Source organism: Falco cherrug, chromosome 10 (genome assembly GCF_023634085.1).
Source record: "Falco cherrug isolate bFalChe1 chromosome 10, bFalChe1.pri, whole genome shotgun sequence".
In the NCBI taxonomy this organism is placed as follows: Eukaryota; Metazoa; Chordata; class Aves; order Falconiformes; family Falconidae; genus Falco; species Falco cherrug.
Genome location: NC_073706.1, coordinates 1,606,194 through 1,632,418, shown reverse-complemented (window position 1 = coordinate 1,632,418; position 26,225 = coordinate 1,606,194). Strand labels below are relative to the sequence as shown.

The window sequence follows — 26,225 nt, the reverse complement described above, 5'->3', positions numbered from 1 at the left end:
AACATCTGCAATAGTCAACTGAGATGCTGTGCAGTTTACTTCTAAAATGCTGCTGTTCCATCAGGGAAAAGGAACACATGCCTATGGATGTGGGTCAGTTAATGTTCCCTTTGGGAAATGATTTCTCAGCTGATGAAACCAAAAGCAGAGGAGTAACATGTCTGCTGAAAAGCATCCCCGGACTCTACAGATGGAACAAAAAGTAAAAGCTTTGCTATAGACTTTCTAAATGTTCTAAAGAGTTTAATCCCTCTACGATGGAATTTCAGGGAATTGGACAAGCAGGAGGGATGTCAGTCCCCATCCAGTCGAAAGGATGCTGCAAAACCTTACACCCTTTCTTTTTCCATCCTATTAAATTCTAGAAGTATTTGTCCACAGGAGGTTTGGTTTTTTTCTTCTCTCAGTCTTTTGTTTGTTTTTGCTTTTGCTAAGCTGGCGTGCAAACTACAAGCACTCGTGAAGGGTTAGTGATTTTAAAAAAGGAAAAAAATACTTAATTGTAATTGATACTTCTTACAGTTGTGTGAAGTTGTACAGTGGCAAGCAACGTTACTACAAAAACTACTGAGGCTTTGCAGTGTACATTTGCATTTGATTTATCTTAATGAAAAAGCCCCAGAGGCTAAAAACCACAATTAGCTTCTAAGAAGCTTCATATCAAGAAGCACTGTCACGGGAACAAGCTCAGTCATGAACCACAGTCACAGCAGAACACTCATGCACCTGCCCTTGGTGCCACGGTCCCCGGGGCTCCGTACGCCTCCCAGTCCCCATCACACAGAGCATCCCACCAGGCAAAAAATAACGAGCAGGACCCAGCAAGACTGTGTGGCAGATCAGTTGCTATTTAAACGTCACGGAGACTTGTGCATCTAGCTGAGATAAATGGCAAAATCGGTACAGCCTGTACTCTCTTAGTGCTGCTGACTCGCCAGCGGAGGGAAAACAGCAGCAGGAGCGGCCGTGATTGAAAGAGAATCGGGCTCTCACTGGTGACAGTACCAAAAACTTTAAAAGAAAAGTAATCTGAAAGACATTTGAGGAAATATGTGATTACTTTTCTTGGCCAAGTCAGAGACCTGTCTAAAGACCAGGAGTACAATCCTTCATCATTAATTTCATTTTACCACCAGGGTCAACCACCTGCAGGGGCAGGCTGCCCGAGGCAATGGCGCCTGTTCCCAGCCTGGGGCAGCCCAACCGCACCAAAGGCAGGGGCTGGAGGAAACCACTGAAGGCGTTAAAGTGAAATTGGACATTGCATTAAACGAGAACTTCTCCCGGTGTGGAAAAGCATCAGTCAGGTCTGGTTTAGCATTACTTAATTACGGGGGGTGGGGGGTGGGGGGTGTGTCCTGATCTACTTCAAACCCCCTGTTAAATTAATAGTTGGAGATAGCTACATGTGAGGAAAAGATACTAACTAGAGCAGACTCTGGCATTTCCCAGTTCTCGGCCAGTATTTGGGGGACAGTGGGGCAGGGGGAAGCTGTAATCAGCGTCAGTTCCTAGCTTATGAAAGAGAGCACACGCTACCTCTCCGCACTCCTCTGACACACCGTGTGCACTCTCCCAGACTGGATCTCATTTATGCACAGCTGGAAATCTCACTTTTATTTCTGCCTTTCAAAATGAGCCCGCCAACAGGATTAAGAAAGTGGCTGATGAAGCGAAGGGCTTCATCGGAGCCGTGCCCGGACAGCCCCCGTGCCGCGCCAGCCAGGGGGGCTGGGTGCAAGAGCGAAGGTAAGTGCACCACCCGCTCACCCACACAGGACCTGCTGAGCTTCACAAAGCCCAGTATGAAATCTGCCTTCGTGCCCGCCTGGCGCTCTCGCCCCCTCCCCGCGAAGGTCTCCGCTCGCAGCACCCCGCGACCCCGCGGCTCCCACCTCACCCCTCCCTGGCACATCTGCTGCGCCGCCCCACGGGGGGAAAGCTGGACTCTGTCACTGCCATATGACTCACCACGCCAGATGTGTGCCACCCGTGAGCTGGTGCTTGGGGTGTCGGTGCTGGGGAGGGGGCATTCGCAAGCCTCAATACCGGCAGGTGCTGGGCTCTCCTCGGTGGGATCGTTCTTCGTTCACCAGCTCCAGCTAAAACCCCGGTGAGGTAATCACAGCGGGACTGACCACCCATATCCAGGGAAACAAGATGATTGACCTCAGGCTAGACTGAATACTGAATTAATTGTGTGTAGATTAAAAATAAAAAGACAAGAGAAAACAGCTTAAGAATTAGTAGTAAATGATTTAGTGAAACTCTCAGTAACAGTTGTGATCTCTTGCCACTGAAAAGCAAGCAAGCAATAAGGCCAAGTGTTTTAACAGAATCATTCAGGTTGGAAGACACTTAAGATCATCAAGTCCAACCATAAACTTAACGGCCAAGCCCACCACTAAACTGTGTCCCCAAGCACTACATCTATGGTCTTCTCAACACCCCCAGGGACAGGACTCAACTGTCTCCCCAGGCAGCCTGTGCCAGTGCTTGGCCACCCTTTTAGAGAAGAACTTTTTCCTTGTGCCCGATCTGAACCTCCCTGGTGCAGCTTGAGGCTGTTTCCTCTTGTCCTGTCGCCTGTTACCTGGGAGCAGAGACCGACCCCCCTGCCCACAGCCCCTGCCAGGCACCTGTGGGGAGCAACAAGGTCCCCCCTGAGCCCCCTCCTCTCCAGGCTGAGCCCCCCCAGCCACCCCCCATCAGCCTTGTGCCCCAGCCCCCTGCCCAGCTCTGAACATGCTCCAGCCCCTCAGCATCCCCCCTGCAGCGAGGGGCCCAATCCCGCACACAGGGTTCCAGATGCGGCTGCACCAGTGCGAGCACAGGGGGACGGTCACTGCCCTGGCCCTGCTGGCCACACTTTCAGACACAAGCCAGGATGTTGCTGGCCACCTTGGCACACTTTTCCTTCAATACAGGTCAGACACCTGTTGAGACATCAGCAGGGAGCCAGGACATGAAACAACAATTTAACATCTTTTTAAAGGAATTCTGCTGCTGCTACACCTGATGTCATGTTTCAAAGTCTTCCACCGATTCTGAAAGGCTTCAGAAACAGAAGCGAAACCTGCACACTTTACTGTAAAGGGTATTCAAAACTGCCCTTGGGGAAGAGTTCAAACCTGAAGCAACACATGAATTTCACCAAAGCACAGCGCATACCATAGCAAGGGGTAAGATGACCCCATCCAGCAAAAGGCTGCTAAGCTGTACCTAAACAACAGCTACATGTTGCACAACAACAGCTGAACAAAAATCTCAAATGCCATCTTGCATTAGTGCTGCCAGTTCAGAGCCACGCTGTTGACAGGTACTGGGCATTGCTTCTCTTCTCCAGGCAGCACTAAACCACAACTGCACTGCAGGGAGCTGGAGGAACAGAAATTCTGCCAGTGTTTTTATTATTGTCTGTGTTTGATCTACTCCTCTCCAACCAATGAAACACATCTAGCAGAATATATCCCAACTACATTTTATCAACTCAAGCCATGTTTCAATTCAAATTGCCACACTGTCAGCTTGCTCTGTATTTTCAGCAGCAAATCAGATTTTCATGAGTGTGATTAACAAAAATGCTGTGCTAGAACCTCATTAGGGACTTCTCTTCCTTCTTGCAGTGATGCTTTAGTGCCCTGCAAAGCAGACAAGGTGTTTCAGACCCGGTCTGGGGTCCACTGAAAAGGACAGTGGCAAGAGAGGACTTCCATGACAAAGGGAGATAAAAATCTGTGTAGGCAGAGGGCAAGAGTGTTTTTCTGTAAGTTTCAGCCCTTCAAATATTGAAATAACCTGAGGAGCAGATTTTCCCAGCTCAGCTATGTGATGCAGGCTAGCCACAGCACTGGCTCTCACCTTGAGAAAACCCCATGCAGATACATTAGATATTTTCAGTAGCTTAAAGATCACACAAAATCCATGGCAAAACCCAAAGCATCTCACAATACAAAACAAGTCAGGCCACAGTCAGATCTTTAATAAAAGCACTTTAAGTGACAAACAAGATACAGCAGACATGACGACTGAAAAATCAAGTTGGGGGTAGAAGTGTGCTGCTGGTGTTTTCAGAGGATCAAACAAGGTCCCTAAACCTAACCAACATCCCCTCAGTGGCTTCCCAGCTGTTCACAACACACTAGAAGGCTGCTAAAAGAGTCACTCTTGCCTCACCCCTCCTTGGTGTGGAAGAAGCACAGAATGTTCTTTGTTCTAACCAAAACCAATGGAGCAAATTCACCCAGAAAAAGACTCCAGCTCCAAGTCTCCAAGGAGATTAAGTTGATTCTACAGAAAGGAGACCGAGCTACCTATACTCCTCCATACTTCCTCCAGTTTTGCAACATGCACTTCAGCTAGGGAACCTCTGGGGAGAGAAGCCTGACACTGCTAGCCTCCTAATAGGATTCATCTAATTTGAGCAGGGCATGGCATTAAGCATCTCCCTGTAGAGACCTTTTCCCATTTTATTGGTTAGTCTGTTCAAAAAGGCTGTCAGTCACATATTTGAAAATGCTTAGTCTTGTCATTTAGCAGTCTTCTGCCCTGCTCCCCGATTGGGACATTCGGAGCCAGTACAAGGTGTGTAGGATCCTTTCCACCATGGCATTAGCTAAGTAGCCAATCCCAAGAGTCAGTGATCCTCTTTCACTAACAAATAAGGCCCTGAAGCTCCCTCTGTAAGGGGAGGGGTTCTGCAGCACTGAGAGGGGTACAGCAAAGGGCCTGTTCTCGGACGCCCAGCACACACAAGAGCTTTGGAAGGTTGTATCCCTGCACTTTGGTCTTTGGGTAGTGCCACCTGCTCAGTATCTGTAGTGGTCTGGCTTGAATGGCCCATCTCTTGATAAGCCTAGGTATTTGGCCTGCTTGTCACTCAGCTTCGTCAGCTTCACACACAGTTTATCCAGATGAGCAGCAGCCACGGCTTCATCCAACTAGAAAACAAAATATTGAGACAGGAACATTAGCAGAACAGAATCCTATTAGTTCAGCAAGTCATGGTCAATAGCGAGAAATAAGTATGTGAAAACCAAGAGCAGCCCTAAGGAAAGCTTAGGCTGACACAGACGAACAGACCAACCGCTCTTTTCCTGCCAGCATCCCTCACTTGCTTGGGCACAACAGCATCTGCTTTGAGCACAGAATTATGTTCAGATGGAAAAGCCCCATACTTTTGAGGGAGTCAAGTCTAGCTTAATGAGACAGACAACTTTACATAATCAAGCTCATTTCAATCTCATTTACACATTCACATCCATCCAACAAGAATGGAGATCAAACTATTCAGAGATAATATCCAGTGTAGTAGAATGGTAAAGCCTAGTCATTTTTCCACTACAAAAGACACCTGGACATACTAGACTATAATCTTACAATTTCAGGTAAGTTCTAATACTGGGGGGAAAAAATGCATCTCTTTTCCAGATATCCTATCTTAGGGGTACATGTATGAAGAATCAGTAAATCAGCAAGAACACTAGTATCTATTCGCACTGTCATGAAGAATAAAGACAAGGTGGGCTGCAGGACACCAGCTCAGAAATGTTGATATACTCGCTTTATCCCAGAGATGTCAGGCAGACATGCAAACTCAAGGGATTGAAAGAAGTGTGGAGTTACAAGACAGTTAAGTGCTACAAGAGATAGGTACAGAAAAGTCAGAACACGAACAGTAAAATGGCAAACTAGCTGCTATGTCAGAGGGGAACGTGCAGCCATACAGGCTATTCAAAGATAGAAAGGACACCAGCAAGAAGGGATTGGGTGCTCCCAAGTTACAACAGAACAACAAGCGTGACCACCATTTGTAATTACTGCAAAATACAAGTAATCCTTGCTAAGGAAACAGATACAAGGTAAATCTAAATTCCAGCAGCATGGGAAAGACTGGCAATATTTCCCCCATAGTAAATCAATAGATGTGAAAGGTTGCATGTTTGAAGGGCAATAAATCAACAAAATATTCAAGGGCCAGATCTTCAGCTTGTGTGAATCAGCGCATCCTAAATGATTCAATAATTAGTGCTAGATTTCCTACTCAAAGGGAGCGTGGTAAGAACTACTCTGAAGTAATCCCACTGTAACGAGCCAGGTAAAAGCTACATCTACACAGCGCATAAGTCACCACAGCTCAGCCTGCTCACAGTAAGTAACATGGAACTGCCAACATCTTGTGAGAGCCAACACAGCCAGAGATGTACAAGACAAAATTAAAAACATAAGATGAAGTGGTTGAAGAATGTGGAAGTGAACCATGAAAGCTACTAAATGCTACGTAAGTGTCAGAAAAATCATGAAAGAAAAGCTAACTGGAAGGACTGTGTTTCAAAGGGAAACAAGTATTTAAGCTTAGTAGATCCTGACAGAAAAAACCCAGGAGGGTTAAAAATTGAATGTGTATCTGGTTGACTAGACTGACACGTGAAGATCTGATAGCTGTGTTTCCAGCAAGTTTAAGACAGATTGCACCCATGTAGAAGAATGGCTGCAGAAGCGTGGCCACAGAATCCCTAAAGATCTGCACAATCCAGGCCTGGAATTAGAATTGTGCTGAAGTTGTTGTGCTGAAGTTCACAAGAAAGTGGCCTTGATCTATTCTTGAATCCTGAGACCAAGTAACTTTGTTGTGCTAACAGGCTGTGGCTGTAACAAGCTGCAGCTGTTAGGGAAGACAGGTGCAAGGCCAAGGGAGATAGGGAGCGGAATGGGAATAAAGGGAGTAACAAACCGCAAGGCTAAAACATAGCTAACGCAAATAGCTGCATGGACAGAATGCTTGTTCTAATCATGATAATTAGTGGTGTGAGAGCAGCGTGTGCTTAGGGGCTAATAACCAATTATATGTTTGCTTTGGGAACATGCTTGTGTATCGAGTCTATATAAGAAGTGTTAGAAGCTAATAAGGATGAGCAAGATACATAACTCATATTGAGTAATTTCTTGACTCCAGCGGACCCCTCTCCCAACACACCCACTTGAAAAGGAGCAGAGTCCCGACACTTCCCAAATCAGGTTCTCAAACTGCAGCACAGATGTTTTGCAACTGCTTCACCTTGGGAACTTCAAGATTTAGATAAAAAGGTACGTAAATTTAGATGAAGGTAAGCTGACATTCTTACCTTAAAATCAGATAGCCGAGTATAAGGATGGACAGATTTAGTCCAAAACATGGACACAACAATTTGCCCAGATTTCTGGGAACACACATTGCAGAAACATGTGCATGTTTGTAATAGCTGATCATCAAAGTGATATCCTTGCAGTCAAAGAAAGTGCAATGTAAGGTACTTGGTAATTCTTCAATTCTTCATTTGTACCTCAAAGCTACTACACAGAAAACGGAAAGGTACTAGCCAGAAAATTACCAGAGAAAGCTCCTCTGCCCATATTTTGTTAGTTCTGACAAGGCAACTGCTTTATTCTTTGAAATTTTCTATGGAGCACAGATGGCAAAAAAAGCATTTTGTCACAGTATATGAACCTGAAGGGACCACTGCCATATGCTCCACTAACATGCAACTCCATTTGTAACTAACTGACCTGGGTATTACTTCTCATTTCCAGATCAAGTGTCCTTACTAAAAGTTGTTATTTAGGAAGAGGATGAAGCTACATTTTATTAGCAACATTGGACTATCATTTTGGAGATAATTGTCAACAAAACTTTTCCTTTGAAGATGACTGTGTGTCAGCTTGCTGATCAACTCCTACGTTGTATTTCTGGTGTGCTTTGCTTGATCATTAACAGACGGTTTTGGAATCTTAAGTCCTTCAGCAAACACTTCATAAAAGAGCCCAGACATACACATTTTACTTCCCAAACGAAAATATTTCCACATTTAGTCTCACACCTGGTTGCACTCCAAAGGCAGTGGGATTTAAGTCCAGCATCCTTTTCAATGACCGTATCTCAAATTCTCAGGCTTGTTTTGGAAAACTAAAACCAGGTTAGTTTTTTAAAAGGCAGCTGCAAGTTGTGACATGATCCAGATTTTTCCAAGAACAAAGAATGCAGAGACAAGTTTAAAGGGAAACCTGAGGGAACTGTCATTAGTATTTAATGGATCTATTAGGACCAGTTTGTGATAAGCTCTGCCTAGGTGCAAATGGGACCCAGATGATCAACCACAGTAAAAGCGGTTCCTAGATTCACTCCACGCTCAACTCTGCCCCTCAACTTGAGGCTGCTGGACAGGCATGTGAAGCTTGCTGTGAAGCTGACATTCAGCAGAAGGAACAAGTTGGTTGGGAGAAGCTCCCCGAATACCTTGAGGCAGTACAGGGTTTCCCACCACCTTAGGGAAGAGCCCCAGATCAAGCTATAAGGTAACTGGACACTCCTATCACAGGACAGACAAGTCCCAGTTCTCCACAACAGATTAACCCCAAGAAACAGCCCACTTTGACTCAGCATCACCAAAGCCAAGCATTCAGAGGGACAGAAGCTCCCTGCAACAACAACATTCAGTAGCAAAATTAACTCAGGCACCAATAAAACAAATCTACACGATCACACCTGAAGCTGGATTCCTTACAAGCTTGCATCTTCCTGCTGCTCTAGCTCACCTTCTTCGGCAGGAAATGGACTCCGACAGCATATTTGTCACTATGGGTCCACAGCTCGATCTGCGCCAGCACCTGGTTGGTGAAGGAGTTGCTCATGACGAAGCTAGGGTGACCCATGGCACAGCCCAAGTTGACCAGTCGGCCTTCTGCTAGCAATATAATGTGACGACCGTTGCGCAGGGTATAGCGATCCACCTGGGTGGGAAAAAAAGCAAGAGCGGTGCAATGCCAGGATGAAAAGAGCATTTTAAATCATGCAAAGCTTTGTGGGCTTTCCTCCCACATCAACAATTCAGCAAAGGGCTTGCCACACAGACTTTGATTACAACTGAGACACCCCTCCCTCAATTCCCAGCCAGTGTTTGCAAATCCTGTAGCTATTCTGGGCTTCACACAACATAAATCTTAGCATCTGTTTCATATTTAACCAGCTATCCAGTTCTTCTGGCTTTCCCATATGCATGTCGTCTCAGATAGCTGTGGTGGGGCACATGCTGCTAGCAGTAAAATGCAGTTCAATATATGCCTAATTGAAACTGGTGGGGAGAGACAGGAGAGAAGAAACACCTCTGCATGCAACCGCCCAGAGCCTTTGCATCTAATGGGTAAGAGCCAGAGTCCTCAGCCTGCTGAAACTGCTCCCCTGTAACTCTTCCCACTTCGTAAGGCCAACGCTTTACAGTATAATAAACAGCTGTCCCAGCTTCTGGCATATTCTTCTTTGCTCTCAGGGGACCAAAGGCATGGTCCTCCACTCGGGCTGACTACCAAGCTATGCTGGGGACAACAGGACTCTGCACACAAGATCAAGTCTCAGGTGAGCTAAGGAGACAGGCCTTCTTCTGTGTGAGAGTCCCACACAGCTCAGGAGATATTGTCACTTAACATGTGCCTCAGCTGTCTGGGCCAGATTGGGATCCTGCAGTGTTAAAGTTAACTCTGCTTCTCCTTTCCAGTCCCCACTAGCTCTTCTTTCCCCTGCTTTCACCCATGCAGGAGGTTACAATACTGAAACCCAGAATGAAATGACAATACACCCTAGGAGTTACAAGAATATTCAGTGTCCACTGGTATTTATGGCTCGTGTCACACCAAGCACAGGGGAGCAAAGCAAACCTTTGGTAAGACTTAAGATAATCAACGACCAACTCTGACAAAGGTTAATGCTTTCAACCATTTACCTTATGCTGTCATAGCACAGCAACTGTGAAAGACCTACAAGGGTCCCTCCCCACAGCTGTATTTATACTTTTAGTCTCAAAAGTTTTTTTAATATGAAGTCAATATTAATATGAAGTAATACACACTTCATTTACTGTTTTATTCTTAAAGCTTTGGCCTGTAAGTTAAAAGCTACAGGGGATGAAGCTTTAATTCTAACACCAGCACCTCCTAACAAAACATCTTAGTGCAAGTCCTTAGCAGAGATTTAACAAGTAAACCAACACAAACCATTTCATTAAGAACAGGTATTTTGCCTTAAGAGAAGGTCTGTGCCTCCACCTGCCTTCTCCAGCTATGCTTCAATCACAGCACTATTTTCTACTTCTTGGGTTCATACAACAGATTGTGTTTTCATATGCAGACAGTAACCACCTCAAACAGAAGCCCTAAATAACATTCTTAATATCTCCTAAGAGCAGTACAGCAAGGGAGGGTTAATAAGAATGCTCTCCACTGAGCAGCTGCAATATTTCTTATGGACGCTGATTCTCCATTGTGGACCACCAGTGGCAGTGCTCTCAGTCCCGCAAAAATATCATATGGGCTATCTTAAGATTGTGGAAGCAAAGAAAGAAAGAAGAAAGCAGCCAAAAAGCAGAACACTACTTATATTGAATATTATATTTACAGATTAAAACTACTACAAGGTAGCAGTTAAGTAGCATTTCAGTTCTGAAGTCTGAATTGGGTGGTTTAGGTGTCAAAATATTATATCCATACAATATCCACACAATTTGCACATGCACAGCTGCTGGCTTGTGCATAGAACCGCATATGTTTGGCAATCTGCTGACGAGTCATTCAGTGTACAGGGTAATGTAGAAAATGCAGATTAATGTCTTTGCACAGAAAAGTAGAAGAGGCACCAGCAGAGGCTTAAGTCAGCACCATGGAAACACATTTCATCTACAGGTACATAAACGGGCTGATTCATAAATCAAGAAATTGCTACAGAAGTAGAATTCAAGTTATCCAAGTATTAAGTTCATCTCCACACTTATACAAATGCCTCATCCCTTTCCCCATCAGCATTTAGCTTGCTCTGCACTTTCTGGCTGTTTTACACTTCCCTCCACACCTTGCTACACAAATAATTTGTTTTCACAACCAAAGCCCATTGATCCCACCCTGACCTTTTCTTCCCCTCTAGGGCTGAGCTTGTGCTATACATCAGTCTCTCTAACACCAGAACACAGGTAAGCAGGACTGCAGTGCAAACCCATATTCAAAACAACCTGCCAGCATTTCAGTAAAACTTATTTCCTCCTTAACTGTACTTGGAAAGCAACAGATGAGTGAGAATGGCACAGTAAGATGTTTTCCTTTCCCAAGTATTAAACATTACTTACACCAGCTCACCACTTGTAAATGGAGACCATATGGTACTGAAAACTACCATGTTGGACACTTACACAGTTACTCTGTACCTCTAGCTGAAGCCTAGCACTTCTCAGCTCTGGTATTAATCCTCTGAGCAAGAGACAGATGTCTTCATAGGAGGTTAGAGATTTTTGTTCCTGTACTATATTCTGCCCCCTCCTACAGGATATAGAAAAAAAGCTGCCAGGTCTTAGCAAAAATTTTAATATTTTTAGTACTTGATATTACAAAACATAGGATACCACACCCACAACACTGATGTGAAAAAACTGTGTTCCACTAAAGGTAAGTGCAAGATTTCACACCTTTAAAACACAGCACTGACCTCCCCTGGAGGCCCCCACAAGACAAGATGACAACCTAAGTGTCCCTTCAATGAATCTGAGAAAGGAGTAACAGCCTAAGTGGCACACCAGCTGTTTCCTTCCCAGATTTCAGTATAAGAACAACTCTATCAATTATTGTAATGACTCATCACCACTGCCCAGAGAAAGGTCTTAGCACATGCAGACAAATGCCCATGCAGGTGGTGGAAGCTGCAGAATACCTCCTGGGAGCTTGCTTCTAAACCTAGTTATTGCCTAACTCTTCCAGAACACGCATTTGCAGAAAACATCTACTCAATCCTTTTTAATTTGTTTCAAGCATGGAATTTGGGGCTCTAAAGTCACATTTTGCTGCCCAGTCCCTGCCTCTCCACCTTCTGAAACAAGTGAGCTTTTATGATATGTATTAGTCCACTCCTGCTCAACTGCCCAGCATCCATAGCTATTAGGCACAGAGAATGAAAATACTGAAGCTTTTACACACAACTTGTTCACATCACACCTGCTCAGCAGGTACTTCTTTAACTCATCATGCAGGTCTGAAGTGTTCAGTGACAAGAAATTGAAGCAGACACAAAATGGAGCAGAGGGGTATACCACTAGCACAGTGTAGCTACCTACAGCATCAAGTACACCCCTAAGAATCCAACTGGAGATTCAAACGCTGCTTCAGATTCACTGCTAGAAGTCAACAAAACTCAAGAACTAACCTGAGTCACAGACCAGCTTTTATTTGGCTTAGCAATGTACACATCCATAAGCCATACTCACTTCAGTAAAGCTTTGAACATGTTGCATGGCCATGTAAGATCAGATTTACCTCCAGGCACAACCCAGCTCCAGTGGCAACCAGTAGGTGGGTAAGGAAAAGTACCAGAACAGCCCCTGGGTGAAGTGCTATTTCCACCAGCAAATCCTCTTAGCTTCAGCTAACTGTGCATCAGGCTGAGACAGAGGTAGTCCACTCTGGGCTGTCAGACACCTTTTACAAACTTCAGCTAATGACTTCCAGGCAAACACACTCGCGGCACCTACATCACGCTGAGCAGCTATTTTCACAGCTTTTGCTCTGTGAGCTGGTATCTCCTTTGCATCACTCTGAACATCCTGCTTGTGACACCAGCAGTTTATATAATAGATCAGAGAGTTCAGGTCAGAAGGTAGGTAGGTCTTCAGCATTAAACCATATGGATAACCTTGACCCCAATTCCACCCTTTTTGAAAGGTAATACACTAGTTTTAATCATAAACTTGTTAAGAGTTTTCATACCTTGGATTAGACTACATCTCGTTGTGCCCATTACATCTGTGACAGACAGGCACATTCAATATGAAGGTAAATGAAGAAAAAGGGACTACTCTGCCAACAGTGACAATTTTTCATATGGACTTTTAAGAGCCACATTGAATGGCCACGTGCAGGTAGTTTGCATGTTACCATATTAACATCCAATTTAGCCTTCAAAAACATTTACTTTTCGAGCAGTCCAGTTTTAGTTTTAAAATCCAAGCTACCAGCAAGCAAGCAGCTAGCTACAGGCTCCTCTAGGACAAGAGCTGCTGAGTAAAGTCAGCTCCACCCTAAGGTCATGGGCAAGAGCAGACTTGAATGTAGTGAGAACTTGAGGGTATAATTCATAACTAGCTGAGCCCACATAGTGTCCTAGCAGCAAACAGAATATTGAAAATACTCTCACAACTGCTTAGGAAGAGTTTGATGTGGGTGGCCAATAAGCCACAGGGGAGTTATGAAAATTGGAAGACCAGACTGAGATCTAAGATGTATGCTTGGGTGTGGTGTTTTTAAAAAAGTAGAAAACCTGTCCCAGAATCCTGCTGCTGGTAAGCACGCTCCCTCTTGAAAAGGTAACTGGAAGCCCCATGCCAAGTCAGACAAAGCCTGATTTGCTTTATGTGATGTTCTTCCCCCATTGCTGGTGTTACAAACCAGCTTTAATTCAGTTTAATTTTGTTTCTCTGCTTTTTCTGCTGAAGAGCTGAAGTTTTTAGATCCCTACTTTCCTGTGTACCTACAGCCACAGCTTGACGTAAACACATGGTGGGAATGCAAGCTAAGCAAGGATAACACATCTCGTCTTGTCTGCCCACACAAAGACTTCTGGTCTATACAGGTTTCTAAAATGAAGCCACTAAGTCTGGGAAAGAAGTCTCAGCTTGGCAGAGCTCCAGATAGGCTTTCCTGAGGCTTCAGTCTCCAAGTAAAAATAAACATTTTGAAAATAATGAGGTGTGAATTTTTTCAAACCTTGACAAAATACCAAAAGACATTCCCTTGAGATTCACTCTAATCCTGATCCCCTGCACCAGGACCAAGACTGTTCTGGTGCAGAGCAGCACACGAGCAAGCATCTTGCTGAGAGGAAATTCAGATCAGCTGCCAGGCAGCCTATGGGCTCTGTTCTTAAGTTTTATGCAGACTCTAATGGTCTGTTCTGTATTCATCATCCAACTTGCTTTTTGAAATTGAGTTATGGCATTGTTTTCAACTGGGGGCTAACAAAGAAAGCATATTGCCATACCTCCTCACCATACCCCAAATATCAAAGCTGGCTTCCTGTAAGGAATGAACTTGGTGTAATTAATTGTCTACACAACCACCAGTAAGGGGTAGGCTCCTGTTTGCCAAGGAAGTAGGAACAAGAAACACACGGAGAAAGATGCATCCATACCAGGTGCCTCTCAGAGAACACATTGTACACTTGGGTACTGGCTGGAACCGGTTGCTTTAATACGAACACAAGAATACAACATGCAGCTTGTTCCGGGTTAACTGGGGAAGAGCAGAGCAGAATCTCCACTCTGATCAGCCCAGAGCAACACTGGCTTCCCAGAGAGCTAGAAACACAGAGTACCTGAAGAGAAATAACTCCCTTTCTGGAAAGGGACACGGATTAGCTATTGCTTCTTTCTAGCAGGAGAGCTTGTGCAAGGGCTGTCTCACCTGAGGTTTAACATTCACCGCCTCTACTGCATTTTCATTCAGCCACTTTGCATCAACTTCCACATCAAAATGACCAATATTACACACTATGGCATCATCCTTCATCTGCTCAAAGTGCCTGCAAAAAGAAAAAAAAAAAGCATATCAGAAGTTAACGCACAAAATTTTTTTTCTTCAGCACCAGAAGATTCTCTGGTCCATAGCCCTGCTCAAGGAGAAATGAAAAGTGCCTGGCTCACCGACTGCATTTGACTCTCACAAGATGTGTGGGTCTGGTAATCTTCCAGGCACGTGAAGTCTACTGGAAAATAACCTCTCAAGCTTCTAGAGGAAGGACACTTCCCAAGGAACATAAAGAGGTTATTGGAGAGGAAATATCTTCCCAGTATGGAAAGTAAAGCTATTTTGTTTAATTGATTAAAAATGAAATATCTGCAGTTATTCTCTGCCCTAAACAAAAGAAATTTTTCTTCATGATTTTAAAGTTTTCAGCAGTTCTACATCTCTGGAGACTAATGGCCTTACTTGCTCCCACTTAATCTGATCTTCCACTACGACATGGGGAGTCATAATGGCAAAGACAGGAATCAGTTTGTGAAGAGTGGAGGGGTTATAAATTGAGATCTAAGAAGTGGCAACCAAAAAACCAGCAGGGCAGTTTATTGAGAACAGACTAGTTTCAAGTCTGCTACACGTACTCACAGACAGAATCACTTTCAACCTTCACCTACCTCTTCTGTTCACATTTATCTGCCCTAACACAAATTTAGCCCTGATGCTCTCATTCTCTAAAGTTTATATATCCCTCTACACCTTTTGTTTCTCCATCATCAGACACTAAGGCAGGAGCAATTGCAATGTGCCAACACCCAACAGAACTGAAAGGCCAAAGCCCCATTTTCTCACTAAAATGATGTTAAACCCTGGTGTCCAGAATTTGTGTGTTAACCCTCACCATACTGCTGACAAGTTATGACTGTATTTAAAAAAAAAAAAAAAAAAAGGTAACTGTACAGGGATGCTTTCACTAAAGCAAGTGGCTAGACCATACCTGCCCTGAACAATGTCAGTGCAGCCAGTGGTGGTAACAAAGATATTGCCTTCTTTACAGGCCTCCTCCATGGTTGTAACTTCATAACCTGAAAAAGAGAAAAAAGTTATTCCTCCATCCAACCACCAGCACTTTATTAGAAATCAGATACAATATTACAAGAAGAAAAGTACAGAGAAAGAATGCATGAGAGAAATCTGTGCCAGCACCTGACCTATGGAGGATGCAAGGTAGTGGGCATACCTGCCTTACTGAATACCAACTTAGCACAAAAATATCTATCCCTCAGCTGTTTCCAATCCATAGATTTACACATTCAACCTCTTCTGTCCATAGGTGTAGTATCTCCCACAGCACTCAGACTGGATTCAGGAGGTCAAGTTTTCAAAGGGAAGTGCACACACAACACCTCCAGGTTCTAATCAGGTATGAATAGAAATGGGATAAACTGGTACTAAGGAGCACAATTACATGAGGCACCCAGATGAGAGAAGGAGCACAGCTGCCAAAGCACACTATGAGCACAGCTGGAAAGGCAGAGCACACGGCATTGCTCTCCAAGAACACCTACTGAAGGCAAGCCTGATGTTTCACTGCAGAGATATTCTCGTGAAGTCACAACCCACACTGGAGGTTAGAGCTGCACAACTTGAAGATAATGAACCCGTTCAAAACCAGGCTTTCAGCACTATGAAATTGGAGCCTTACCCCTCTATGGTCTCTATATCCTTGACCCCAAACACATCTTCTAGGTCTATACACTAATAAAATCCTTCACTAACAGGAAAAGAATTCCTGCAGCTGAACTGGAATCACCTTCACCTCAACAGGGACAGGGCTGAAGCCCACTGAAACTTTCTCAGCCAACTACCATGTATTGCTCCACACTGACACACAGAGACCCCCGCCAGATGAATGAATTTCTGCATCTCCTTCAGTTCTCACCTTCCATGGCTGCCTGCAGTGCATTGATGGGATCAATTTCAGTGATGATGACTCTAGCTCCAAAGCCTCGCAGAGCCTGAGCACAGCCTTTGCCCACATCACCGTAACCTGCCACGACTGCTACTTTTCCAGCAATCATGACATCTGTAGCACGCTTGATGCCATCGATGAGGGACTCTCTGCACCCATACAGGTTATCAAACTTGCTCTGAGGAAGAAAATGGAGCGGTTTCAAACAGATGAAAGTCACTCAAGTAAAAATTCCTTAGAGAAACAAAACAGACTTGTATATCAGTACTACAAAACAGGAGACTGACAGCCAGCTAAATACTTTAACCACAGTGAGGGATGGAAAAATAACCTGGTTTGATATTTTTACGTATCCAGTTTCTATCTCTATAGTTATTTATACTAGATACGGGCTTCAGCACACACCCATGAGAAGTATTTCGTATATATGTTGTGTCTACTGACTAGGGCTTGTACATGTTAAAAGCTTGTTAGAGGTAATCTGAATTTATCAAATAAAAGCACAAACAATTCTTGCATACACAGGTAGGTAGGTCTTAAGTTCCTTAACCAGATGATCACCAGTTCTCTGCTGCTGTTTATCAGACAATGAACTGAGCCAAGTGCCACAGGCAGGCAAGACAGCACCAGAACTGCTGGCCAAATGATTAGCACGCATTCTTATTTTTGCAAGACACATGCACCCTGCAGAAGCAGCAAGTTGCCCACATCAACCATGAGAAATTGGTTCCTGAAGCCCAGGAAGATGAAAATTGCATCTTCCTCCAGGTTGAGTTACACTAACACTGCCAGACCTCACCACTGCTCAGATCTAGAAAAATCCAGCAAGAAGCCATTCACAATACTAGTCACTGCAGCCAAGAACCCCTGGATTTCAGCTCCTAACACCCCATCACACAGCATCCTCTACTGTAACATTTAACATGAGCTTAACAGCCCAATCTCCAAAGCAAAATTCCCCTGCCAAGTCAGATGTTAAACAGTATTCCACTTGAACATCTTCCTAAACTCACGAACACATATTGCTGTACTGATTTTTGGAATGCTCCTTCTTTTTCTCCTTGGGCCCTTTGTTTTGACCAGGAAGATGGGCTGTATAAACAGTTTTGATTATCTGAAGAGTTACAGAAGCCAAGAATCTAAAAAAAATTTTAAAAATGAAAAAAAAGTCTGACTACACAAGTTGTGCTATGCTTCCCCAAGGCATGGGTATAAAGAACTCACCATTTACAGCAAAATTCTGGTCTCAAAGCCTGCTCTGTGCTTTCTACAGCTTTAGGTCACCAATCACTCTTGCTTTCACTTAACACAGATAGCACTGTCTGCTATAAGCAATCTTAAGACTGTGTACCTAGATGTGAGTAGGGGCACAAATGGGACCTACCTTGCAGCTATGACTGGTACCATCTAGCTTGTGTAAGGTGATGTTACAGTTTGGTTTCAGCCTATAGCTTACAACAGTAAAATTTGTATAATATAAAAATGCAGAAGTCTATGTATAAAAATGTTGCAGCTATGACTCCCAATGCATTATCTCAGCAAGTTACAAGGTAAGCAGCACATTGCTCCCAGCCTCAGAAGGTGGCCAAGGACTAATGTGTAAGAAGTTATACTTCAGCTCCAGACGTTCATGACTCAGTGCCTCTAAGTTATCACAGGCCTATCTGCCATTAATATTTCAGAATATTTGTGTTGCCAGTCCTCCAAATTCCAAAGTTAGTGCCTGTTGGTAATCCTCTTTTCTAGTCCTCCCGCAGATTTTCCTTGCGTTACATGCCTTCTAATGGAGGAAAACAGCATGGTCAGATTTGATTCCTATTCACCAAACCCCACAGTTGCAATTGGAGCCTTTCAGACACCACTGTATTCCCATGCAAGGTAGCAGAGTGCCAGATGCAGATATCTGTACCACCCAAAAACATATTTGGGTGGCAGGAGGGAAGTGCAGACCTGGATGCTGCCTCCCTGTCTCTCCAAGTACTAGGATAGGAACCTAATGCCAACTGAAAATATCAGCCTGGGAGAGCAGAATGTGTCATCTCAGTTGCATGTCATCCTGGAGATCTGTAACTGTGGATTGTACAAATCTTTTACTACATAAATACCAAACAGTACTTGAAAATAAGCACTTGTTTGGCACTAGAATAAAGTGAGGTCAACCCAAGAGGCTTTTTTAGAAACATCTGAATTACCAAATCTATTAAACTAATAGTTATTATGCAGGAGGCACAAATCTAGGTGAAAAGATGCAAAGAAACAACAAGCTTCTTCCAAGACCAACTGGATTGCAGCCCACTAGCTATGAAATAAAAATGCCAGATGCATTTTTGTGAACAGAAAGGAGATACTCTTCAGATAGCAAACTGCAGAGAAAGCAGACCAAAGAGTCAGTGAGAACTTCCATGTCCAATAGGATAATGCTAGCATGGTAACTTGAAATAGATTTAGCAACTAGATTTTAAAAACATCTAGATGCATAAACCTTAAGTACACCTGAAATCCCCACTATAATTCACCTGCATCCAAAAATCGCCAGCACCCGTTAAACACCATTCCCCTTCATCCCTCAGTTCACCAGAATTTGTCTCACAAGCAGTAATATAGCTGCACAAGGAATAAATAGCTCCTTCCCCATCCTTTGCAACTGCTGCTTGCAGAGATACCTTGCCAGATCAACCACCCTTTTAACAGCCACAAGCTCGTGTAGGTCATGCTCTCTTTTCCAGCTGGTACCTGCCACCTACCTGTGAGCTTTAAGCTACTCAGAGTGAGGACATGCTCCTTGCCACAGGAATTGGCTGTATCCCAGGAGCCATGACTTGGAAGGGTGTTTTCACATTATTAAAATGCAGAAGAATGCATGTCCTTACACACAAAAAAGTCCTTTATGTTCTGAAAACAGGGTATTTACAATGGCATCTCCCATTAGATATCACGGGCTCACTTCAAGGATATGGTGAAAATCTGTTCAGCACCAGGTCAAGAATAGCTCAGCAAGAGGAGGAATACTTGCATGGGACTGACAACAACCCGAAACCAATCCAGTCAGACAGCAGAACACAGCAGAAGGGGTCTGGCTGCACTACCTTGGTGACAGAGTCGTTAACATTGATAGCTGGCACTTTCAGGGTCCCATTAGCCTTCATCTTGTACAGGTTGTGAACTCCAGTGGTTGTCTCTTCCGAAATACCTCTAATTCCTGTGAGGAGAGTAAAAAGATTCACCTTAGCTGAGTTAACACTGCTGCAAACCAACACATCCAGGTGCTGGGAGCATGCTCTAGAGGCCCAGGTTAAACAAACCCTTTGCAGGAAGCAGAAAAGAGATAAAAACCTTCACCTGGATCCTCAAACAGTAGTTTGAAACTTCAAACCAGTTTCTTCCCCTACAAAGCAATTTAAGAGCAGGACAAAATATTATTTGAAAAAATGCAAGGAACCAGGGGAGTCGGGAAAAACCCCACTAATTGCTCACAAAATAATCAAAAAACTCTTTTGCAAAAAGGGAAAGATGTTCACCACAGTGATGTTCCTATATCATAGTCCATTCTTGCGAGGTAGCTTGAAAGGAGATGGTACCTAGATAACCACACTTAAATTTAAAGCACTTGGATCAATTGGAAAAAAAAAAAAAACTTAAAAAAAAAAATCAAATACGCAGTTCACCACTCCTGTGAGTGTATGAGCTCATCACCTCCTGTTGTAATCAACTTCAGCTCTGATTAAACAGCAGAAATGCCTCCACTAAGCCTGGATAGCAGCTAACGCGAAACTTCAGTTTCATGGGTATTACAAGCACAATCAAAAAAACATTATTTCAAATATATCCTTGTTTGAAAACAGTCCAGGTGGCAGAGACCAGAGAAAAAGGACTGTCTAGAAACACCAACATTATATAATGGACTAAGATCCTGATAATACAGGAACTTTCATGGCATTACCTGGCTCCACATTACACTGAAAGCCCAAGCTGTAAAGGCATCCCCCTGCTTTAAGGATCCTGACTCTTCATGGACCTTTTGACAGTAGCCAATTGTTCAGAAATGGCATCACTGCACATGACTTCTGGATCTCTCTCTCCTCTTCAATGTCTCAATAATATCTCATTATACATAAACTGTCTAATTGCTACACTGGGCAACACCTTGATTACTTTGAAAGCCTATCTGCACAAAAAGGTACTCCATGTATGACAATCAGACTAAATCTGAAACTAAACTATCCAGTCTGGCTGAATTTCCAATGTAAAAGATATGGTCATTATATTTGTTCTTTAAGGACTGGAGGCATACCACAAGACAATTACTTTGTTGAAGTATGAACTACTGGGGGATATAGAGGAATTGTGCTAAATCAGGCTTAAACCACCAACACAAGCAACATCTCTATAAAGAGATCCATGTGGCATTTAGAGCTAATTCAGATTCACAAGACAACAAAAAATATGAAAACAACAAATACCAAGTTCCACATACACCAGTGATGCAAAGATACTGCCCCTCCAGGCAAGCAACTTCTCACATTGACCTCAGAATAAAATTGAAAGGATGCTCATAAGCAAAATAATTTTACAGTCACTTTGACAGAAAAACTGAGAAATAAACAACATTCATAAATCGATCTCTCCAGGCCCTTTTATTGACGACAGCCCAGGTTATCCTATGTGAGTGCATGTAAACAGAGACATTCCTTCTTTTCATATATTTTTTCTTAATTCTTCTCTCTCATTATATAACATATAATCACTCCCAACTCCTACAAATATTTTTTATCCACATTCTATCCACAGCCCTCCCAGTATTTAAAAAAGGCGAGTAATAGCCTTCCTATTTCAAAAACAGCAAAAGGAGGAAGGCCAAAGGACTTGCCCAAGATCCCCAGGCAACAGGAGGGCTCTCAACCGCTGCCCACGCAGCTCCTCAGCAGCCAGTATTACTTCAGGGACAGGCAAGTGGGAACCAACAATAACCCCCAGCAAAATCCCCAACATTATTTATGTAGTACGTTAATTCTGTGTATCGAAGAGAAGTGTCCAAGTGCCACTACCTCCCCAGCCACCAAGGCCTATGTGAAATTTATAGGACAGGATGAATAACTGGAGAATCACCTCTGCAAACAGCGTGCAGAACAGTCATCCCTGGCGGGAGCAATGGCAGTAGCACAACCCAAGGGAGGAACAGGAACAAAGCTAATGGGATCAATGCCTGCAGCTGAGCAGCTGGCTTTACCTACAGAGGACAAAGAGGGAGGTCAGCCACCCAAGGGGGCTGCAGGCTCCAGGGAGGCTCCCTGAGACCAGACGAAAGGACACTGGAGGGCAGAAAGGCCAGAGCACATATTTCAGAGCCACACGTACCTGCACCCACCAGGCACCCAGGGGTGCTGTGCCTCCTGGGCACGGCTCCCTAGCAGGCTGCAGCGGCCTGGCTCCTGGGAGAAGGCAGGCGGGTGCTTTGCCCCAGCCCTGTGAGTTCCACCAGCCCAGCTGGAGCATGCACCACAGCGCCAGCTGCCCAGCCGCTCAGGTCACCCCCAGCGACGGGGGGAGCGAAGGGGAACCCCAGATTTGTACCAGAGCTCTAATAAGTGCAAAAGAATAAAGCTTGTTAAAATCAGCTTCAAAGTTCCGGGCCCGGGGCAGCGCAGCTGGGACCCACGTGCCCCACCCCCGCGTGGGCCCCACTCGCGCTCCGCGGCGCCACAGCGCCCCCTAGCGCCGCACGGCCCCCCCCCCACGCACGGGCCCCCCCCCCACGCGGGACAGCAGCAGGCAGGTGCAGGTGCTGGTCCAGACGCATCCCTGCTGCCTACAAAGCTGCCAGCTGATCTGAGCCAGGCGAGCTGCCAGCCACCGACACGGGCAGCTTCAGTTTCAGTTCCCAAGTGCGATTCAAAGCAGTTTTCAAACCAGAATTTGCTCAGACATCCCAATGGAGCCCAAGACACGCAGCCATTAGACCTTCCTTTCACTTCCCAGACCACCAGGCAGAAGCACCAGCACTGTGTCACCCAAGGGAAACCAGACCAACGACACCAGGAGGACATGGAGCCTTGTTAGGATTTACCCCCACAGAGGTCTGTCACCGCAGACCTCTAAGGGCCTTCAGGAACCACCCTCCCAGGCAGTTACCTAAAGAGAGAACAAATTTAGGTTTTAACACGTTCAGGGCTTGCTTGGAGGGGACAAGACAACTTAAAGAACATTGCTGGGTGCACAATGAAATATAGCAACAGTAACAAGTCTCCCAAAATTATCAATCTTGCAGTGCAACTGCCTCGATCAAGTACAACCACCCCCTTGTGAGGGAAATCTGTGGGAGATTGTGACAGAAACCTCCAGTTCAAACCTGCTCTCTCTCTTCTGGTCTGTCTGGCAACTAGGAGACACGCTCATCCTTCAAAAGCTCTCCTGGCTAACATTGCTAAGCCTAGCAGATTGCCTTTAAAATTGCACCAAGTGAACCTCCTACCATGTACACCAGCAGCCTCCTGTCCCTGAAGGCCACCTGCCTGCTGCCCCCAGGTGACATTTACAGCTGGTCTAAGCTACTTTGCAACTCTGCTAGAAGTGCTGCCTACACCACTTTGTTTCAATGCCAGAGTGACTTAAGTGACTGGAGAACAGCAGGCGGCCTACAGCAAGGAAAAGGCTGCATTCAACTGGAGAAGTCTTGCTAAACACTCAGACCTGCTCTGATCCCCTGTACTTCTTACCTGATCAGCGAGCCAGTCTGCATCAGGCCACAAATGTTCCAGTCTTCTCCTTCCCTTCTCAACAGCAGACTTCTGCAGATGCCAGAGACCTCCCTTGCACAAGATGACTTTCTCCTCTCTCTCCTTTGTTCAGTTCTAGCTTTCCCCCTACTGCCTCTATTTGTCTTGGGTTTAAAGGCATTTAGTTCAGCAGAATAAGGCCACTCTGCCCTCCAACAGCAGTCACAACTAGGGAGAGGCAAAGCTTGCTGAGCATTTCCACCCAGCTATTTAACACATCTCCTAGTTGAAGCAGACTTGAATGAGCCCTACTTTCAACTGTTACTTCCCACTAGGACTGAACTAACTTCTATTCCAACGCTTCAGCTACTTCTAATTTAAGACAGACAGTTCCCTTGCCCAAAAAACTTGTCCAGCCTTTAAATGGCATATGGCACTTTCAGATGCTGCATGCAAAAATGTCTCCTGCACTCACGAACCCCTCTTTTGACACACTCTGCATGCTCTGCTAATATTGCTATTGCCCTACCTCTCACCCAAAGAGGTCCAATATCATCACAAGCCCTTGGGATATTAGCCTTGTATTTTCAAGATACAAAAAACGGATGCTACTCAGCTTAATTTAAGCAGTCTTTACAGCGAAGGGTTAAGCACAGAGCTCAGTTAAATGAGATCAAGACCACTTGGTGGGTCCCATTCTGGAAGTTTTGCTGTTTCCAAGGAAAAATGGACTGGAAGGTAAAACAGATCACATTCTGTCACCCTCCAGTGGCAGCTTTAATTTACTGAACTGCTCCAAGGAAGCTTTTCAGCTATGGTCAGTGCAGGTAGTGCACACACAGGTTTTAGCAAGAGAAAAGTTGACACGTATGGCATCCTGCCTAGACTAAATACCCAGTGGAAAAGCCATTCCTATGAATTTAGGAAGCAACCCCAGGCAGAAGGGATGTTTTTTATCCATGGGAGACTAGAGATGGATGGAGACAATCCAACTAGGAGACAGTTCAACAGCCATTGCCCTACTGCACCATACTATACCAGAGAGCAAAGGGCCAGAGGGGAGAAAGAAGCAGACAGCAGGAGGGCTGGAAGTATGAAAGGGGCTAAGCACAACGACCCCCAGGAACAGGGACACCAACTGAATTGTTGCATGTGCATGGCAGGGAAACAACCCTGCAAAATAAAGGGTATGAACATGGAAAATTGACAATGCCAGGAAGACAGGGAGGAGTGACCAATTGTGTTATTCCTGGGCATCAAATAGCAGGAAAGCAAAAGGTCATGAACATCAGACAGAGGCAATCTAGGAAGCAAGAGACCTTCGATGGAAGACAGGGGGTCCCAGCATGGCTGAGCAGACACCACCAAAAACCTCTCATTAGTTTAAGTAACAAAGATGTTCGGTGTTGAATTACTCATGACATCAGGCTGAGGATGAACAAGAAAGTGAGGCCTGTCACACAGATGTTGGCTGTCTTCCTGGTGCCCCTACCCGCATGAGCACATGGATGGGGAGCAGCCCCAGACTCCTCCCCTCACACAGCCCTAACCATGGCCTGCCACCTTCAGATTTTTTTTCCTCCATAGCTTCCTCTAAAGTCAGTCCAAGTCAGAGCAGAGCTGATCCAGCAGGCTCCTACAGCAACCTCACCTCTACAGACCAAGGTGCACATCATCACACCCCACTGTATCTGTTTAGTTTCCACCCCATAGCATCATCCAATTTTCTTCATATCCCAGATCAAACATGCTCTTTAGCAACACTGGGCACCTGCGACCTGCAGCAGCACAGATGATGGACACTGGCAGAGCTAAGGAGAATCTGCCATACTTGCCAGGCATAGACCAGCCTGCTACTGCAGGTCACATGAGATTCCCTTCAGATAAATCTTTTTACATAAACACATGCCAGCAACCCCACACTGATCTGTTTTCAGTTTTGCTAACTTACACTGAAGGAAATAAGTCAAAGCAAGAGACCCAACCCTGACTCCACCAGCATCTGTGCTGACAAACTGGGTAACACCTTGTAGTTTATAAGGTTAGAAAACTGTTCCCTTTCCAAAAAAGACTACAGGTTGTCATAACTTCATCCAGAGGTTCACTAAGAGGATGGGGGAGAAAAAAGCATTAATGTTAAAAATATTAATTGCAAGCAGACATTAAGCAATCCTAAAACACAGCCCTTTTCCAGGAAGCTTTTGGCAAGTCAGCAGTACCACCAGATTCTCAGGTAACGGGCACTGTGAAGGACAGCCAGAAAGACAGGTCACTGTAGCTTACACGCTACAGAGATGGAAACAGCTCCTGTTGGTAAGAAGATTCTGGTCTTGGACTGTAAGCAATTCTCATAGACTTATTCATAGCCTGTTTGTACATGCCAGTTGCTCTTCCTTCACCCCTTTTACACAAGCAGGGAACTCCCATAGAAACAGACTGTCTAAACAGCCTCCCAAGCAGAACTGTGCCTGACAAAACAAAATACACATCACCTTTCAAGAGCTGTGGGTATTTGGTATGAACTAGGTTGGTAAGGTCTCCACCATCATCCAAAATCATGTTGAGGGGCTGCCCATCCTTGAAGTACAGGGTCTGCTCAATGCACCACAAATATTCCTCATCAGTCTCCCCTTTCCAGGCAAACACTACATGGGAACAAACACACACAATTAGCCAGTTTCTTACTCAGCACGTAGTAAAGCAGCCAAAGGAAGATTTCATCAGCAACTCTCAGTAGCAGAGCAGACAGACAGATGATTATCTGTGCCTGCAGGCCAGAAAAGACATTTGCATTAGGGAAAAAAAAAAAAAAAAATCACAGAATGAGAAGTGAAATCACTTTGCCTTCTGTTCCAGGCCACAAACTGTCAAAATTTTGAGACCTCACTGCTAAGATGGAGAAGGCAAAGCAAACCAAAAGAGTTATGCTCGTAACACTGCACTTGCTCCCCTAATACACCCTATGATACCAGGATTTAGAAATAGCCACTAGATATATTGATACAGATAAATGAAAACACAAC

General features: G+C 44.7%; 1 protein-coding gene and 1 long non-coding RNA gene across 2 annotated transcripts in view; both read right to left on the bottom strand.

Moving 5' to 3' along the window:
- Positions 1-3,961: 3,961 nt before the first annotated feature.
- The window catches only part of AHCY (adenosylhomocysteinase), a 28,876-nt gene continuing 6,612 nt past the window's right edge, over positions 3,962-26,225 (bottom strand). The window contains exons 4-10 of the mRNA XM_055721957.1: positions 25,695-25,847; positions 19,576-19,688; positions 16,460-16,667; positions 15,515-15,602; positions 14,464-14,581; positions 8,572-8,766; positions 3,962-4,940 (exon numbers count right to left, since the gene is read on the bottom strand). Coding sequence (XP_055577932.1) covers positions 4,809-4,940; positions 8,572-8,766; positions 14,464-14,581; positions 15,515-15,602; positions 16,460-16,667; positions 19,576-19,688; positions 25,695-25,847 — 1,007 coding nt within the window. The 3' untranslated portion in view covers positions 3,962-4,808. The remainder of the gene's footprint in view (positions 4,941-8,571; positions 8,767-14,463; positions 14,582-15,514; positions 15,603-16,459; positions 16,668-19,575; positions 19,689-25,694; positions 25,848-26,225) is intronic.
- On the bottom strand, positions 20,712-25,688 carry LOC114014713 (uncharacterized). Its single transcript, XR_008734118.1, has 2 exons — positions 21,845-25,688; positions 20,712-21,716 (listed from the first exon to the last, which is right to left on the bottom strand). It is a non-coding gene; the product is annotated as an uncharacterized LOC114014713 (long non-coding RNA).